The sequence below is a fragment of the Bombus flavifrons genome, chromosome 1 (genome assembly GCF_040668555.2).
Source record: "Bombus flavifrons isolate JBK064 chromosome 1, iyBomFlav1_principal, whole genome shotgun sequence".
NCBI classification, from domain to species: Eukaryota; Metazoa; Arthropoda; class Insecta; order Hymenoptera; family Apidae; genus Bombus; species Bombus flavifrons.
Window position 1 is genome coordinate 4,140,277 of NC_138442.1, and position 20,976 is coordinate 4,161,252.

Sequence of the window (20,976 nt, forward strand, 5' to 3'; positions counted from 1 at the left end):
ATTATGTTAAAAATTATTTTTTTTTTAAACTGTGGGTTCCAGGTAAAAACGTTTTGCAGGTTCGTGTTTACCTCTCTACGGTCTATAGAAATCGCCTATTAAAGGTTGCAAAATTAAATACGTGTTGAACAGTGTTATCAGCGACGAAATCGATAGTGAATATTCGATGCAATTATATTCCCCTTTATATTTCTACTATATAACATCACTCTATAAACTTTCCAGTAATGATCAAAGCTATGAAAGAGTGTAATTAAGACCAAACTACAAACAAGGTGAACATACATGTATGCTTTACACTCCTTCATCAAAGCTTTCATTCATTTGAATCTCTCCTAACCTGTTACGTCTTCGAAACTTCTTAAGACATATATAACGTGTATAAGTACAAAGATCTGGAAATTAGTAAACGAGCTTCAAAGAGTTCGTATGGTAGCTGTTCCGTGTAACATACCGCCTCTTGTTATCTTCCAGGACATTTTCAAAGAATCTGTTAATCCGAGCTTCCATCATGGCGGAAAGAACGCATCGTGTTCCAATGTGTGAAGAACTCCTATACAACATACACATAAGTACTTTCCTCTTCCACGAGATTCCTCCAACACGAGTTTTTACCTTCCTTTGTCACCTTCGTGTGTCTGTTCATTTTCTCAACATCGCGTCGGTTCTATCTGGCACGCCTTTGTAAACAAAAGCAAAGCCGCATTGCTGGGCTCCACGATGCACACAGAGCGAGAGAAAGAAGAAGGAAGGATACGGCGAGGGTGGTCTGGAAGGGGGTAGGGATCTTTTAAAAATAGCTTTCTCCACAAGAAAGCCTCGAGTGGGTTTCTCTAATTAAACAGAATTTCCTTGGTTAACCACGCCGACAAGTGTCGCCAGGACTCTCTCTCACTCTTGTTGCACTGAATCTATACTCGCGCCACTGTCACTGCGGCTAATTATGCAGCTTAGTGACTTTTCTCAATTTTCACTATTTTATTTCAGTTTTTCTTTTTTTCCAAAGGTTTATTGTATTACTAGACAGTGGAATTTTATATAGATTCATATTTTTATGAACACATTTAAAGAAATAGAATTCGGTTAGAAATCTGTTTCACCTTCTTAGAATTACAACGAGCACTTTGTAAATTTTATATATTCTTATATGTTACATTTTGTAAATTTTTGTGTATGTAAATTCTCTATAAATGCATTGATCTTTTTGATAAATTTTGGTTGGATTAAGCTGAAAACGCATTAGGTTAAAAAGCTTTCTCCTTATTATAATTACCTCACTCAAGTTTCTATCTTTGTTTTTCCTTTCCCCAACCCCTTTTTTCCTTCCTCTCTTTTAACCTACTGGTCCTACAGCACGGTCACGCCAAATATGCAGAGCGGACTGCTCGAAATTTCCAACGTCTGATTTACGTCGATAATATCGTCTCCAAAAGGGAAATGGATCAAACGAATAGTACGTGTTATCAAAGGGAATATAAATTTGATCGAATAAAATCGTTCCGGCGGAGACGTACGAAGTAGCGTCGAACGTATTACATGTACATAGGTTAGGGTAGCCTTTTATTGGTTCTATGTCGATGAAACTAACAATATGTATCTGTCTGCTCGTAACATATTTAAGAAAGCAAGTTCGCACAAAGTGCGACTTCCTCGCTAGGTGTAACTAGACTTAGAGGAGAAGCTTATCTCCGTTACGACCCAAAAACCGTTTTAGATACATGATAACTCATTTTAGTAATAATATTCGGTTCATGAACTGAGAGGTTTACAATAGTTCCAAGTTCCTTCAATTGGTCAAGTTAATTTGACATCTGATATTTTTTTTGGCAGAAGTTACATATTTATGTTTAATATAACATTTTCCTTCAGAAATAGCAATATCGTGTGAATGTAAATCAAATGACAATTTCGAATGACTTACTTCGCGCAGTTAAATGTTTTTTTTTCCATTGTCAGAATTCACTGTAAAAATTTCATCTTCAGCTCTACTTCTTTTTTGTCTTGGCTTTTTCTTAATCGCGAACATCGTGTACGTTGGTTGCTGGTGGATTTTTCCTCTGTCGTTTCTGTGACTGTTTTCCATGTTTTTATTTCGTTAGTGCTTTATAATTGAAGAAAAAAGCGCTTCCCAAGTAATAAGGGCGGAATCTCTAAAACGTAGCTTTCTTACGGTTCTGCTATAGAAAAAGCTCGAGTGGACTTCCGTAATTAAAGAGAATTTTCCGAGTGACATGTCAAATTAACTTAACGACTTTCGTACTCTGTTACGCTGGGGTTTTAACGATTTCGAATTCCCCTCCCCCATTTCATCCTTTCTTTTTAGCTTTCCTATATATATATATATATATATATATATATATATATATATATATATATATACATACACTCTTGTTACGTTCCACCGCGTGGTGTAGTGATTTCAAAGATTTCATAGTGTGATGTATGTTTGTTAGCCGGTAGGCATTTAATTTTCGCTAAACTAACAAGGATATGTTTGAAATTGTGCATATACAGGCACGAAAAGAATTTTTCTGTAAACGAACATCGTTGTTATTTAATATTTGTCAAAGTGGAGATTAAAGAAAATGTTTCTCCATTTTGTTGATAAATAAATAAAAAACAGTACAATATAATTGCAGGATTTTTCAACAAATTGCAAACGCGTATTTCGAATGCAATATATATATATATATATAGCATATTAATAAAGGGCGTTAATTAAATTATCCCCAGCAAACGCAACAGTTAGAGAATCCGATTCATTGTAGCTTATTACTGCAAGTATTATTGTTGAAACGCATTGTGTTCAAAATCGCAGTAGGTAATGTATGCCTGTGTTAATCTAAACAATTTTATTGCTCATGGCACACAGTGTATTGGACGAAAGGAGACTAATTACGTTTCGTAACAGAGAGTTACAAAAATTTAATGGCACTCCAAAGCACTTAAAAATGATCAATGTCTGATCACTGCTATCTTGTGTTTTGCCTTACAATTGATCTTTTCATATATTCTTATATTACTTTATATCCTTCTCCTGTGGCGCTTTTCATTATTCAAATAAATCCTTCAAAAATAGAGTTTTCTCTTCATCAAAATTTTTACCATGACATTTATCGAAAAATTAAATTAAGCCTACAAAAAAGTTGTAAAATCGCTTTAAGTCTCATACATAAAAATAATCTATGAATAGAAGTATCTGTTGCACCAATGCAAGATGGCGAATAACTTAGCAGCAGCCACCATCTATACATCTCTTCGATTTATCTTTCTATTCGAAATTGATTTTTCAACGGACATGTCACAGGGAATGCAGAGTTACGCTGCTTACCCCCTATACCCATGAATGCTTGCAGATCCTGAAAGCTTGAGATTCGCCAAATTCCATAGTTTACAGTCGAATGACGAGGACAACTTCCATTCTCCACCTAGAGACGTATAATACCATTGCCAACCTCGCAACCGACAAACTCTGAAAATAAACGTGTCGACTCAACTTTCATGGAAATAGTCTTTATTGTTATAAACTTATATATGCATCTATTATATTTGCACATACATATATCCCTGGAAATATGTAATGGAAAAATATAAGGAAAATTTTGGATATCATATTTTTCTATTCATGGCTAAAGCATTAAAGGTGAGAATATATGGTAGAGCGATATCTCGACCAGTTTCCTGTGCAGCGTCGTTGCTCAGGTCGATGGTATTCGATATCAGTCGTTGCTGTTGGTTCCATAGAAATGGATATTATAACTGATTCCGTTCCCCTCTTCATCCTTACAACGCGCAGGGAGGGAAAGGAAATCAACAATACAGTTCCTCGTTAAAAGGGGCGTTTCTATGTATGGTAGTTTATCGACTCGCGCACCCGATTGCTATCTTTGCCTGTCATAAAAACATGCTTCTTTTTATCATTTTCTTATACGTACTTCAATTCTACAAATAATAACTCTCATTAATATTTAATGTATTTAAAATATGTATATTCTTTCCCCTTTTTTCACTGTATGCTATACGTTCATGTCTTGAACATTTCTTCAAAATTCAAACGTAGGAAAGTCAATGTCGTGTATATATGTGTAAACAGCAAAGAGCCAAATAAATCCTGAACATACATTTTTAACCTTTTCGACCTCCCTGAAACGCGCTGCCATCGTAGGATTGAAAAGTTTACCTTAGAGGTAAACAGAAAACCCCCTCATGAGGTCCTATTGTGAGAATTCCCTTCTCAAGAAAAGAACACGTGGACGACAGGCGATTAGTTATCGTCAAAACACATGTCGAGGGTTATTCGTGGTTGGAGAGATCACCGTGTTACTTTTTCACGATAGAGATTATTTCGTGAGCCGACATATGTCCGGGGGACATATGACATCAAGATACTCCCTCCAGAGTTCTTTCAACTCAGAAGGTTCTTTCGATGTCTCAGGGTGATGTCATGCTCATAAAATTTACCCTAAGGACTCCTTCAATTGTCGTAGTTGTAATAACTGTTTACAGACAGCGTTGCCACTACTGTTCGTGCAAAAATTTCAGTTTACGGTTATCAGGAAGATACCTGATTTATTTTAGTTGTATGGAGCATATATGCGGTGACTCACGAAAGTATTTGAACATTTACCATAAAAAATGTTTATGTATAGATTGTATACGTTAATTAATTAATTTGATTATACTGATACAATTTGAAACCATTAAATGTATTATATCTAAGTTACAAGATATTTATCGCAAACATATATTTAGCAAAAATTAGCTTACTGCATGAATAACCATTTTAAACACATAAAAAGTGTTAAGAATTGCCCCACATACTGAATACATATTGAGGTTTATTAATATAATGTATAATTGATTATTCAGATAATTTTAGCCCCTATGCATTGTATTCGTAATAAATATTTTCTAACTTTTATGTACATTGTATATTCGGAAATAGTTTCTAGAAGTGCTCAGGTATCTTTTCCAGCCACTGTACGTTTTGTCAGTTTCTTTATAAAAAGACAGGATCGTAATGTTTCGTATAGTTCATAAAATTCCCCTCGTCTTCGGATTTCAGCCTTGTTCTTTTTTACTGTTTGAAATATAAATATGTATATATAGCCAGTGGTTATTGCGACTAACTCGATATGCCTCTTCACGCGAAGGCCATTACGCATAAATACAGTTTCTGAATTACGATCACTTATTATTATTATTATCGCGATGATTGCAGATGACGCCCCTTGTATGAGTAATTAGTAATACATATTCTTGGACGGTAATTCCATCTCGTAAATAACATGGACTACTAAGCAGTGTAACGCGATACTAGAAACTTTCTTCACCGATGTCGCCACAACAATAGGCTGTAGGAATGCTAGAAGTTGCGGTTTTTGTTGCATGCGATCGCAGACTTTGTTAAGCCCTGTTTACAAACAACCTATCGACATGTTATTACGCAGGGTTGCGGTTTCATAGTCTTGTTCTTTTTTCGCCAGTGTCCAACCCTCGATTTAATCAACCGAATAACACACGAGAGGAGAAAGTATACGACACGTAGCTTGTTTTAAAGTTAAAATGGAAAGTCATTGGATTATATAAGAAATTCTGAATTATTCATGACTGAAATTGAACGATACGAATTTGCTCCATTCTATTGGGCATGCGACACAAAAAGTATTTATTGAAATTCTTTCATCTTATTATTCGATGAAAGTTCCTTAGCTTTCCTGTCGTCCTCACCACAGTATCAAGGTTGTAATATCACAAATATAAGGTTTTTGCGAAGACGAACTGCTGGATCGTCTCGTTAGTCTTCTTACTCGATGAAACGACTAACAATAGTGATGTGACCAGATATTGTAACGACACCTTACATTGATCTTCGCAATGTCGATACATCTACTACGAAGAAAATATTCGTGTCACGTTTGACAACAGATGAAAGCAACAAAGTTACTCGGACAAACGAAATTGTTATCTTACCAATCTTTATGAAAAGATATGTTTATAGCTAGTACATCTTTGACGTCTAACCAAATACGTATTGATTTATTCGATTTGGTTAGGTATATTTGAGGTATTAGATCTTTATAATATTTAAAATAAACATTATCTATTCGGATTAATTGAAATTCAATGTGAACAAAGTCCAAATTTATCCCTATTGTATTCCACTTTCTCTTCAAAGAAATGATTGACAGTTGTGTATTCACACTGTGACAGACTAAAGAATCGAATTTGAAATGAAGAGCACGAGGTTGCAGTAACAAGTTTTCCGGTGGCTTTGTCCTCGTCTTGAATTTTGTTCCCGAAACAGCCGGTTTGGGAGCCACTGTTTCGCACAGGATCAATTTCAAGAGATCTCTTTGAAGACGTACTCAAAGCGTTGCATATTATGCGCCTCTAACCGTACATCGTTCAAACGCGTGTGATGCAAGGAAAGACCTTGAAACAATGATTTATGCGCATCGTCATGTGCACCCTTTACCAAATCAATCTGCAGCTTCCGTGGCCGGGATCGGTCAGGGCCGTCGTACAGTGTCGCAATTTTGTCGCGCCACCACACGTCGTTCCGCATATTTATGAACCTCCATTGAAAATGCACCTCCTTTTCTCACAAAAATTTAGTAGACCAGCCAACATTTTTACATATTATGCACACGTATATATTGTAGGATGGATTTAAAAAGATTAAAAATTTAATTCCACTAAAATTTCGTCTCGTTAAAGCGTCAGATGTTATAATAGAGGTTAATGAACGTTAAATGAACAGATGCAAATATTCTTAACCTCAGAATAAGATAGTGATATTTTGTCTCGACTGTTATCGAACGTTCATTTATAATAATGATCTGCATCTTCATATGTATAATGTCTGTGAAAATTTGACAATAGAAGACAAAGCATTCCACGAGATACACAAAGTGGTAATTAATCTCGAAAATTAATTCAACGAACAATTATCGTGGTGAGAGATATGTATTGAAAATAGCACGCTCAGTACGCCATATGTTCTTCGGAATAGATTAAATTTCCCGGATGATCACGTCGCTTCGAAATTATAATTATGGTTTATTCGATATTCTGTACTAACGTTTAATCGCGTACCGGAATAGCCTGAAAGTGATTCTGTATGTAACATTAATTAGAAACATAATTTGAGGAATGTTGTTCTTTTGCGTTGTATTATTCGAGTGTTACAATCTATTGAATGTAATACCACTTGCTAGATTTTAAGTAATTGATAAGATCAAAAAACTTAGTTGATTTTATAAAACTTTTATGAAATACAAATATTCAGAGAGGGCACTTCCGAAAAGCGTTTGTAATCTGGGTATATTCCATCTACTATAGTCCTGCCATCGTTCGTTTCTGCGAAGTTTAATATACGTAGCTAATTCATTTTCCGTCTTCCTTTTACCACAGTCTTTGCCTTCTCCACTTTTGTCTCTGACCAGATTTTGCTTTATTTAGTGAATATGTTCCCTTTAACTTCGTGCACACTTTATTTCGCTTACTTATGAGCTTTTTACTACTTGATCCTCTTAATTGTGTATATATTATATATATACATATATATATATTATTACATGTAATTCCTTAAATCACTACTATTTCTTTGCCTCTTTTATTCCCATTTATTGTCTTCGCGCATCTTTTCCCTTTTTTATGATATTTTTCTTTTCTTCAATTACTTTTCCAATTTTCAATTTACTCCTTCTTTCTTTTTTCTTCTTTACTCTATTTTTCGTCTCTTCCAATTCTTTTCCCAGAAATTCGCACACATGTTTTCCATTTCTTGTCATTTTTCGCTCAGTCACTCCATTTTCATCAAAGTTCCATTTTAGTCCCTTTATAATTCTTCAAACTTTTAAATCCTTTTCTCTCCTCCTTTTGACAAACTATTTTACTCATTTTCATTCGCCTTTTTCGTTTCTTTTTTGGTTTCCCCCCGTTCCCATTTCTTTCGATTTTTCTTCACGTGTTCCTGATTTTTACCCCCTCCCCTTCTTTTCTTCTCGTTCTTCTGCTGCTCCCTTCTCTTCCGTACTCTTTCCAGCGATCCCTTTTTTTCTCTCACCAGTGGCTGTTCTTTTCACCCCATAAGAATGCAGGCTGTGCGAAATGGCACCGCTACGAACACGATTCGCGGAACTGCAGCTGCCGTTCATTAACGCGCGGTTATTAAACTTCTCGCCGCTGGTTTCGGCCCGATTTGTGCTATTCTCTTATGCCTACCTCCCTCGTTAAAATTCATTCTTCCAGGCCTTTAACATTCACGGCTATTTTCGTGTTAATCCTCTCTTCTGTTGGGATTCCGAACGAACTTCAATTCGACATTCTGTTCTTATGTGTTGAAATGTTGTTACATCGCCTTTTATAGAATTTACTCAATACGAGCGGAATTAATTATTAGAATACCTTCAATGTTGTGTAGGAAGTTTAAAGATTATTGTACTAAAGTTAATTATAGTGTGTGAAGGACATTTGGTTTAGGAAATTTTGACTTTATATTTACAACTGCTATTTACAATTTACAATTGCTTTGCGCGTTTTAAAAAGACTCAGTTTTTTTACATTATATAATTCGTAGTTATTAAAGTTATCACTATCAATAATTTATTATGAGAAGAATATTTTTAATAAAGCTAGACAATTTCTATATAGATAATTTTTAAAAAAATTTATTTTAAAAGTGCAGATTTATGTTTGGAAGTTTAATCATTTGCAGGAAGATACATAAAACTGAATACTGTAATTTTTCTTCGGCTTATAACCTGTTTGATATATAGCGCCGCGAATATTATATCGTGCAATATCATTTTCCGCGAGTAATATTACTAAAAACGGAAATTTTATTGTACCTTAGTGCCGTGAAATTAGTGGTTAAAAAACGAAGTTCGTACGAAATTTATGCTTCATAAATCGCACGCACCTGACAGAGTTCCGTAACATTAATTTTAATGAGGCATTGCTGCTTTGTCATACGCTGACATAATTATTAACCTACAAAAAGTATATAATAAAAAACTATTAATAGAATTTGAAAAAAAGGTACGACTGTCTGGTGCAGTATTTGTTTAAATTCAAGTAAAAACTACGGATATAAGCTTTCAAAACGAAGAGTGAAAAACGAGGTGAAGGAACCAGCTTAATTATAAATTTAAAAAGTTGGAAGCTAGTTTCTCGTTTGTAACGCCTCGTTAACGAAGACAGTTGCTTCTTAAGATTAATTAACATCCCTCTCGTCGAAACGAGGTTATAATACGTCGGGCCGCGAGTTCTCCCGACATTAAAAAATCATTGCTCCCTTCCCCGTCATTCCATGACCTCTTTTTTCTTTCAGTCTGCGAGGTTTCCCACGTTTCGATAATAATTAAACCAATCTGTACGAACAAAATGCTAGTAGTGCCTGATCAACTGAACTTTAGCTGAGCCATTAGTACCTGTATTAACTGCTGCCGAACATGAATCCACTTGTATGAACGTCTAACAATCAGATGTAAAGAGTAGCAGCTCGCGTTATGTGATTCTCATGCCTCGCAGTCGATACAAGTTTGCAACATTATTATGTATTTAAGAGCAAATGTTTCATTGAATTCTCTGATATGAACATGAACTTCTATTAACCGAACGAAAAATCATGGTTGATTAGGGAAGATATAGGTAGATTCCTATTATATGAACGACCTGGTTATATGAACTAACTTGTCCCCCGACAGGCTATCAGAACACTCGTACCCGCTTGCAATGTCATAAGAGATCGACGAACATCCGTCGCAATTTCTATTGAACTTTGGTTGCCATCGAGTAAATTCCTCCATTTCGTTGGAAAGAAATGTGTGGCGTAGTGTTTTAATCACTTTATCATTGCATTATGAAATTGTCGTACTATCATAACCTTCGACTTCGTTGTTAAAAAATGACATACGTTTACACAAATACTATAAATAATCAATATTTGAATCAATATTCGAATTTTGTGTAAAGAAAAAGATAAAAAGCTGTTCAAGAATTATTATATTGAATATAGTATAATCAATAAGAATAAAGAAATTTATACGAAGAATATCAAATGTGTACACTTGGTGGAAAAGTGGAATATATATGGTGGAATATGGCTATATATATATGTCGGAGATAGAACGGGAATACAGTTGCGTGCGTCAGGTGACTCTTTACGGGATGCAGCCATTGATATGGTATAACACAAGTATCTTTTATTACAGAAATGAAATTGATTACAGCTCGGACAATTAATATTGACACTCAGACGCTCACGATACTAATGACAATGGACACCGGTTCGATAACGAATCCACGGTACACGGGGTGACGTAGATCAACTTAATGTACGATACCTCTCGCAATAATTCTCTCAGTCAGCAACTCGATAAGCAACTCGCTATAAGGCTCACTCCCCAACTCCAAATGAAACTGCCCTTGTATTTTCCTGTCCCCACTTCTCGGGTCAATCTTTGTTCTTAATGAGGGCCATATAATTATTCCATACCTTTGTCAGGTACACGTCCCTCCCGTGACCGTGGCTACGTCTAGTGACCCGCTATGTCACTTCGAGCCCGAACCCATCGTCATAAAACCAGATTGAAACATTAGAACTATTTCTTATTATTTTTGTTTCTTTATTGCTTAGACGTGGATATAATAAAAATCTGTACTAGGGTCTTGGGGTTTTTCCCAACATTCCAGACGGGAAATCCCGCTGTCCTTCCTTCTCCGACATATATATATATAGCCATAGAATTAATCAGGTTCGAAAATATACATATTTTATTTTATACATTATATAATATTTTAGAATGAAGTAAACAAGAATATTTTATAGACCATTATAACAAAATTGAAGGTGTTCCCACTTTAAGGTCTCTTTAAATTGATGAAGGTATCTATATGCGTACAAGACGTATATGACCCTAAAAAGATCAATCGATGTGCCTTGATAATGCTTTAATTTACAACCTCACTACATCCAATACTCCTATCAAGAGTATGTACATATTTAATATATTAGATAGAGGAAAAAGCAACTGTGTATATAAGGGTGAAAGATAAAATCGAGCTTTTGAAATGGAAATATAATCCATCCTTGTTCCATGGAAATAGAGTTTGTTCAAGACAATGAACACCGGAAACGGTAGTTTTATGCGGGTACCACGGAGTATTAATTTACTTCCAACGAGAAATGCGTGCGACGAATATCCTCAGTAAAACCATCACAATTTCCATAGCGATATTAGCGCTCTCTGTTTACTAATCACTAATTATATGTAGTCGCTCATTCCGCGAAAATTGAATCCACGGTTCAACGTTACTCACCGAGTAACAATTACTATTTTTCATGCAATGTTTTCTAGTGGAGCTCATTAGTGAAAATGATCCAACGTTAATTGTACAACGTGTAGCGATACAAATTTGCATAGTATTTCTCTTTCTCTGGCTCCTCCCTCCTTCTTTCCTCTTCTCGACCTAACCTGTGTCCTATCCTACTTTACTCTCTCAATCTCCAGTTTTAGTAACAGTTAGCTAATAGCTGAATCGATATCGTTCGATCTTCTGGTCTTTGTTTCTTTTAGGAAATTAATTAAGACGTGGCATTCATTACCGGGAGACATTTGATCGTCACGACTCGAGCTTTTGTGTATTCATAATTTCTTTTTTATGGAATACCGAAGAATATATATTTTTCTTTCTAACTTTCTCATTGTTTATCAATTGCGTTTTTTTCCGTACATGTTTATGATACACATACGTACTGATATAAGTACAACAAAAGATATTAATTCACTTAATTGGTACTTTTAGGTTATGGATGACCCATAGATCCTTGGGTTAAATTATTCAATTTATAGTTATTCAAGTGAGGGTAATTAAAAACTAATTTAGTAAAAATAAAAATTAAATAAACTAGTCAGTTGAGGATAAAAATGACCCATTTTAGAGAATCGCTCTATCTTCTTTTCTAGATTACCTTTATTTATCTTCTTTATCTATATTTTATCTATAATGCACCCTTGCTACAAACTTATCACTCATAATTTGATAACTCAGTTTATCATTTGATGAGCAAGTTTCTTTTGGGTTACAAACAAAAAATTACAGAAACGACGTCCTATTCTATTTTACGAGTATTATTCTTATCAGTAATAAATTGAAATAGAAAAATATTCAAAGACAATTGTTTCCACTTTTTGAGAAACTAATATATTTGTGCTATGTCACAAAGCGAAGGCGCGGCAAAGAGTAATCAATTTGTTACTTCTAAATGTATTGGTTGAAATAGGTGTTTTCAACTCTCGTAAACCGTTCGTTGCCGATACGCACGATGAAAAGGGAAAATTATATAGGAATACATAGTGTCCCAGTTTTATCACTTTTTAAAACGCGATACCATGAATATTTTATCGACGATACCGGTGAACTGTTACGTTCAAAATTAACTTTCCCCCGGTAAAATAAAGGCAAGGCCGTCAGTGCGTGTAAGCCGGTTATGTATTCGACGTTTATTGTCCGAACAATTTCGATTGATTGCACCGCAAAGTAGCTTCGTAATGAGATAAACATATCATTGTTTCATTGGCATTGATTGTCGAAATCGTTGACACAAATGGACAAGATTTCAGTAATTGCGGTGCAAATGTAAGAGACAAACGAACGTTTCCTCCTGTGGAAGGGTGACGAATTGCTTTTGGTATAATTTTCTCGCCCCCGCACTTCCCTATTAATTAACCTGACGATTTAACTCGTCCATGCATCTGTGTCAAACATCGGTTTACATACAGAGCGAGACACGTAAAATACGAGGACCAAAATATTTTTCTGAATATTAAAGATATAAACCTAGAAATTTTAATCAAAATAAAAATAAAATGAAAAAAGCAATTATTCGATTTAATTTGTTTTTTGTGTATGAAAATATCAATCAGGTTTCAAGCTCACTTACCTCCTTTTTTTGAAATAGAATAGCATGTTTTAATCGGTTACATTTGTGTCTAACAAAATGTCCAACAAATACTTCATCTAATATTTTATATTATAAGGAACATATGCAAATGAGGTTACAGGTTGATAATAAAATAACTATAAAATGAAAGTAGCAAAGAACCTTCTATCTTTACTAATCGAATAGTGTTTTATCTTAGTAATCTTCGTTGTTATGTTGAGCGTCTGTGTCAAACATATAATTGTAACTTGTAAGCTCAGATTAAACTTTTTTATTGCTGTATCTTCTTAAGACGTCATTAGAGGGTTAACATCTCCATTTCATCCTAACAATTAAATCTCTAAAAAGTATTTAGTGATCTTGATACCTTCTTGACGAAAACTTTCACGAATTAAAAAATACAAAGTAAACCAAACGATTAAGTCCCTAAAACATTCAATACGGACAACGTTTATTGAGAAATTCAAATGTTATGCTTTGCGTATCTCACCCTGTACATATATATAGTCAAGCATGTAATTATTCTACGCAATAAATTGGCATTTGTTTACGTGTAAAGCCATCGCCCTCCTCCGTATTTAATCGAATATTAAGACAGAAAACATTCGACGTTTATTTAACCGGTTCATTTAGTCCGGTTCTTCCGGTACAACGGCGCCCCGTTGATTTCAATAATTACGAGGAGAAGCCATTGAGGCTTGCAGCTTTGGCAATTAGTACTTCCCATGTTGTCGAGCGATTACAAAATTTACGAGGGACAAATGGGCGAAACTTTCCGACGATATGCAAACTACGGCCTTGTTTGACCCATGTTTTTAGACGTAACTTATCGCTTGAAATAAAACGAGCAATTATCTTGTCAATAACAACGAAAGTTCCTGTAAAATAAAACATTGTTATTCGTTAAAATATTGTTCACACGTTGTTGGCCAATCATAATTATACTCGTGCATTAACTTTTGCCATTATTATTAAAATATGTAATTTATGTTATATGTATAAGTAGTTATTATAGTATTATCTAAATTGTTGCGTAGTATCTTATTGAAATAAGCAAAGATCTTTTAACGTTTTATGTTTTCTTCTATTTGGGGAAAATATAAATATTCTGTTTGTTACATATAACTTATGACAACTTACAATGTACAAAATACTAAGTTTTATGCAAAATTATTGGAATTCATTTACTCCGAAAATATCTATGTAAAAAGATAGTAAACACATATAAAACTTATAAAAATGTATGCAATTAAAATATTGTTTTAACAAATGGATTCGATCTGATTCACACACGAAAGAAAAACTATGACTCGTGGTTTGATGTCTGCGAGAAACTTGTGATAGTAAAAACATTAGTTGTTCCCATACGGGGTTCCAATTTCGCGGTAGTGGCGCGAACGAATTGACCCGTAAATTTTGAACGTGCCATACACGGACGAAAAAATAGCATTCGAATCGTGTGTTGTTAAAGGTCCGTGAGAAAACGAAAAAAGAAAGAATGTCGCCCGTCAAATTCGTGTTGGCACAGTGAAAATTGATTTGAGCGCGATTTTTCAACGAACGTCCGAATCTGTTTTCACGAAACTGACAGAAAAATAAGAACATCTTCGAAATCATGGTTTCTTCGAATTTTATGTTAACTGCGAAAATTTTTGGCTGATTATCCTCGAAATATTTGATTGAAAATACTTTTCCTGTAAATGTTTGCTACTTTTGAATTTAAAGAGTGTTTCAAGAATGTTAGATAAAAATTTAGGTACAGGTTCTATGTGTTAAAAGAAAAGGAAAAGAAGTTGATATAATTGTCTTGGACAATAAATTTACTTATAAACTCAAGTTTGTATGAACCTTTTTCTTGCCTTTGATATAATATATATAACGTGTATCTACATAGATAGGAATATTCCTGTCGACCATTTTTTAAAAACTCTATACATATATTTCAACATGGCGATATGTTGAAGTTTCTATAAGAAAACACGATGTTTCTTCCACTTCGATCCCATCATCCACTTCCGGTAGACGTAGCTTTTTTTCTTTTCGTTCAAGCCTATCCGACCTCGTTCCTCGATGCTCTGTCATATAATAATTAAAAGAGCGCTGATTAAAGGCAGAAGATTAACGAGGCGTTCAGCTTATCTTATTTTCTCACATTTCTTTCTTTTTTTGTGCGCAGAATGAAGCTGTGGTGGAGTTTGGCGCTGGTCGGTGTCGCCCTGTTGATGATCATCGTCACCACCAGAGCGGAATCTGATCTATGGGAGGAAGATGACAAGGAGGTTCTTGTACGAACTGTTCGTGGCACCAAAGAACGAGGTATATATTAAGTTTAATTAAGAATCTATATATACGTCACGTTGAAATAAGGTGAAATTGATTCCGTAGATACATCTTTTTAATATAATAAATTAAAAATGAGAAGAAAGAGAATCGAGGCTCCTCCAATTTCTTTATTTCTGACTTCGATTGAACTCCGGATTGGGAAGAAGAAAATTTAATAGTATATATTTGTCGGAGAAGGATTGGAATTACGGGCGTTCGATGAACCTTTACTTACTCTACCATCGCGGATGTAGCTAAGGTTTATTGGTACAAATGTGGACACTACAAGAGGCTATGAGTAATAGCGGCGATAGGATGGTCGAGATGATAGTAACCACGGATTCAGGTTCGATAACGAATCCACGGTCCACAGGAGGACGAGTATTAACGTAATACACGATTCGAGTAACTCAATCAGTAATTCATACAATGACTAACTAACTCTCTACTTCTCTAGCCCTCGATCCAAATGAAACTGCCCTTATATACTCCTCTCCCCACTTCTCGGGTCAATCTTTGTTCTTAATGAGGGCCATATAATTATTCCATACCTTTGTCAGGTACACGTCCCTCCCGTGACCGTGGCTACGTCTAGTGACCCGCTATGTCACTTCGAGCCCGAACCCATCGTCATAAAGCCAGGGTGAACCATTAGAACTATTTCTTATTTTTATTACTTAAGTGTAGCTATAGTAAAAGTCTGGACTAGGGTATTGGGGTTTTTCCCAACATTCCAGCCGGGAAATCCCGATGTTCTTTTATCTCCGACATATTAGTCTAATATATCCTAACCCGAACCAATAAAATTTAAATAAATTAAATAAGTAAATTAAATTGAGTAATATTAATTAAATCAAATCTAGCCCAAACCGATACCAATTCAAAATATGCATGAAGTAATGATCGTCGCGTCGTGAAATCAGTGTCCCCTCTTCAAAAGCCATATTTTATATATAAAAAAAAAAAGAAAAAATAATGGGGGGGAACAAATCCAGAAATAAGAAACCTTCAAGCGTTTTTCGGCTTTGATCTTTCAAATACAACTTGGTTTTCTGGCCAAGATTTATTTACGTTCTTCGAAAAGTCTTCATTAAAAGTTCCTTTGTAAGATTATGTTTTAGAAGATCAACGGGTAGAATTGAAATCTTGCAAGTTCCGCGTATAGTCCGTGTTACTTTCGTCGAGAGATGAAGAAACTTAATATCTGTTAAGTGTTTACAAGGTGTTCGAGTCAGGCTGTTTGTTCGCAGAGAGGTCGGTGGTGTAGTATCATGGCGTCGGTAACCGGGTCCCCTTTAAATTTCGCTTCCACATGGAAAGAAGTCACGTCCACTGTGTATGCACATAGTTACTCTTTGAAACCTCCTCGCAGGTGTTTTATCTTCAGAAAAGCTCAGAGTTCGTTACCAAGTAAACGTTTTAGGTTAGATGGTGTCGGCTATGTTTGTTAGAATTAGATCGTCTTTACCGAACTTTAAATATTTAGACGGTTGTATCAGAGTAAAATAGAAGATTGTATTGTATACAGTAACTTACGTCAAGATTGAAAACTGTGGTAACATTATTATCCAAATCTTAGGTACTCAAATAATCATTCAAGTACTTAGGGTATCTTAAGTATTAAGTTTGTATATATGTTTTAGATTAAGATATTCAGGGACGTTGAATATTTTAGCCGTTTCAAATACTTTTGATATCTACTTTAAATATAATATTTCAGATGGTTTCGGATCTTCAATATTTAAGAATCCATATACTTATTACACTTGCTCTAGTATTCACATACATACTCAAAAATTTTTAGTATATATATTCGAGTACTCCTACTGTTTTAGATTCCGTGCCATAATCTCAGCTACTAAATGTCTATATTGTACTCTATGCTCTTAATTTTTCAAGTAAATACATTCTTCCACCAACATAACCTCCAAACTCTTATCATTCAGGTGACCTGTAAACTTCCTCCGCGAGTTTTTATCCTCCACATCTCTACGAACCAACAAAAAAAAAAGACAATCAATCCTCGACTGACAGTAGTAAACAAAGCAGGAAAGAAACTGAAGATAACGCGACACATTGGCGAGGTCGATCGAGCGTATAGCATATCAAGAAAAGACGGTCCTCGGTGCGGATTGAGCGGTGGTATCGCGAACCCTGGCTTGCGGAATGAAAAGCCTCTTTTGTCTCTATGCGGCTCTTTCTCTCATCTTTCGGGCTTCCTCTCCCGCGGCCAGGACTGGGAATACAATTGAAATATCATCCAGTGGCGCGCACCGTTTCATTGTCGACTAAGATCATTTGGTCTTAGAAATTTATTCGGTCCAGAATCGTGCTTCCGAAAGGTCACAGGCGCGGGCGTGAGAGAGGGAAGCAAGGGCTTTTCTTCGAGTTCCTTTTCAGAGCGGAACAAGTCGCCGAAAGAAGGGCAACGCTGAAATTCCAACTTCGAGGATCACATTGAATTACAGGTCGAGCTACGAAGCGCGCGCTATGGCTTTTAGTTGCTGCAAGTTTCTACTCGCACGTTTTCCATCCTCGTCTCCAACTCGGTAATTTTACTCTACCGAGTTCTTGCTTGTTCTAGGGGTGCAGGAAGTTGTATCAGAGATTCGACGTTAGAAAAAATAGTATGAAGGTTGTAGTTTTATAGTAGCGTCTATTTTTATTTAATAATGAGAAGAAAAAATTTTAAATATTGTTTCTTCTATTTTTGGTTATAGTAAAGTTTCCTTTTTATTTTCTTTTTGGATTATAGTTCATTTTATATTTTATATTTGAACCTTAAGATGATTGTATAAAAGTTATGGTATATTAACAATTAATATGACTATTTCAAACTTCGGTTCAATTTTTAGGATACAGATTAGTATTTCAAAATTTTTTTACTAGATTTTGAAATGTTGTAGATTACAGAGAAAAAAATGAAATGATATTTACACGTCTTGAAGCCTGAAGCATTTCCTTGAAAATAGAAATTGAAACCGAAAATAATTATAAGTATTCCATGGAGAAACAGCTACAATTGTGAAAGTGTTAATCTGCCTAGGGCAATATATTGAATGATCATTGAGGAAAGGGCTAAACTCTTATGTGGTAATTAAGTGCCGCCCTGTTTATTCGGAAATTTTCTGTCCACTTGATCGGTCGTGCCTCCAATTATCTCTATTGACGTTTTGCATCTGTTGACGCAGCATCCGGTAGCACTTCGTCGTGCAGATACGTGAAGGGTCAATGGTCGGAATGCGACTCGAAAACCAACACACGGTCCCGCACACTGAACCTTAAAAAGGGAGACAAGTCCTGCGAGCAGACCAAGACCATCCAAAAAAAGTGTAAAAAAGGTATGCCACTTTTATTCATTTCCACTTTTGGCAACCCTCATTCTTTAGTTCATTCTTGATTTAATTTTTTTGAAGATTATGTGATTAGTAGACTGCGGATTTTTTTAATACTGTATGCATTCTATGTATTTTTGTACTTTTAAATTTCCCATAAATACATGAATATTTACATATTAGTAAATTGCATATTAGTATTTACTGATTAGTAACAAAAATTGAAAAAATATTGTTCATTAATTAAGATGTTCCGAAAAATCACAAAATTATAATAAAATGTGATGTTTGACAAAGTAACAACACTGAACAGTATCCTATTTGATAGTACTTATTTTATTTATCAAAAGGATTTTCGCAAATTTTTTTATCAAAGGACAAAAGGAATTCAAGCAAATGGAATGACTAATAAAGAAGAGAAAACTCTATAATCAGAATCAGTTCTTTGTTACTTTCTCATCAAAGAACATTAACATGCACTATTCCATTCCGAATTCTCTCATATATAATTCATAAAATTCCAGAAAAAGGCTATTTGATAAATCTGATAAGGGTATTTAACCGTGACATGTTTGTATTTCGCTGATTATAAACAATGCACGACGTGTCTTTCGCTAATTAATACACACTTTAATTTGGAGACACGAACGAGGTTGAATAGTTCTTTACATAGAACGAGAGTTAATGGACCTGACTAATTAGCGAGAATCTCAGGAACGTCTTAATTAATTGAACGGAACGAAGAAGTACGCTTCTAGTTTATCGATAATTTCGGGCAACGGTGCACAATCCCTGTGATAAAGGCATGCTAAAATGACCATGTTTCTGTGCGTAATTACTGTCATAATTATATTAGTTAAATTTGAAACCAGTCTGAAAATTTATATGCAAATTACGAGATATTTATTGTGAACATATATTTAGTAAAAAAATTAATGTTAAAAATGGTACTAATGAATATATATTTAGGTTCATTAATATTTTGTATAGTATAAAAATAAAAAGTATAATATAAATATTTCGTATGACATAGTATATTTAAAACGTATATATATATATATATGTAGAAGGTTCCTACTTCACATACCATTCAAATATTTTTGCGATCAACTGTATATCAGAATGAATGAAATGAAAAGAATTGAAAGAAAAATACATTGTGGTTAAAAGCTCGTTAAAGCAGCGCTATCAAACGTAGACTGGTCACGTTCAACGTACATAAACCGACGTGGAACTTTTTAATTTAATGGACGCTGCTCCGTTCCCCCGCGTCTTTTCAATCGAGTTGAATGTGACATTTAGAATCTGATCTATCGCAATGGCCGCACAGATATTTCGATTTCGTGCGACGACCGTTTGCTTAAAGGACGCCACTTTGGGAAACCAAATTAAAATAAATTGCCACGAATGTCAGATTCCCAGATCGATGCTTTCAATGTGTACAATGAATAAAGTGTTATCATCTCTTAGAAATTTCTAAAACAAAAACGAATAGCGAATTTAGTAGTATTTCAATAAAAGTAATTTTTCATAAAACCGAATAAAATATTGGTAAAAAATAAAAAAGAGAATCTATGGTCGTGTGTCGTATTGTAACATGAGATGTGCACCGTTGTCGCCTTAACTTGTATCGTGAGTGAATAATGGAGTTTATGGCGTTGTGATTATCTCTGTGCGGCGGGGAATATAGCTTGCCGGTACGAAAAGGGCACGTGGAGCGGATGCGTGAATCAGCTGATGACGAGAGTGGACAATTTGAAGGCAAACAGTGACGCCTCCTGCGAAAAGACGCGCCGGCTAACCAAAAGGTGTAAACCGGAGACCAACACTAAAAAATCTCCTAAAGGTATTTTTCTTGCCATTCTTCCTCAAATATAAATATTCTAATTAAATATGATCCTGAAAAATGTATTAACTATAATCATTTAATATGATAATTGTCCATAAAGAAACAATGGAAAAAATAGGTAATTTTTTAAAAAATTAGTAACGTATAATTCTAAAATAACTGAATATCTATTCTGAAGACATATTTCTACAAATCTATTGAAATCTACATTGATTTTAGCAATCGTAATAGATATTTCACCCCATTTCTTATCTCCGTTGTTTAATGGATATCGATTATATCTGTAACGTTAAAATAACTGCAAAATATCGTTCAAAATAATTTGAGTATACACCAGACGTACTATACTTTCGAACACAAACCAACAATGGCGCCAAGAAAAGATAATTTGTCATTGATATAATGCAACAGAGCGAAAAAGATGTTCCTTGAAATTTTATTAAAAGACGCAACAACCCTATTGTCTGAAGTTCAGAGTTCTGCAATGGTGCGTAGTTGTACTCTCAAGATCGACACTG

General features: G+C 34.8%; 1 protein-coding gene across 2 annotated transcripts in view; it reads left to right on the forward strand.

The window, feature by feature from the left end:
* The window catches only part of LOC138177978 (uncharacterized), a 43,457-nt gene that overhangs the window by 18,973 nt on the left and 3,508 nt on the right, over positions 1-20,976 (forward strand). For both annotated transcript variants that reach the window (XM_069109382.1, XM_069109376.1), the window contains 3 exons: positions 15,129-15,268; positions 18,466-18,615; positions 20,300-20,455. In XM_069109382.1, the coding sequence (XP_068965483.1) occupies positions 15,130-15,268; positions 18,466-18,615; positions 20,300-20,455 (445 nt within the window). In that variant the 5' untranslated portion in view covers position 15,129. The remainder of the gene's footprint in view (positions 1-15,128; positions 15,269-18,465; positions 18,616-20,299; positions 20,456-20,976) is intronic.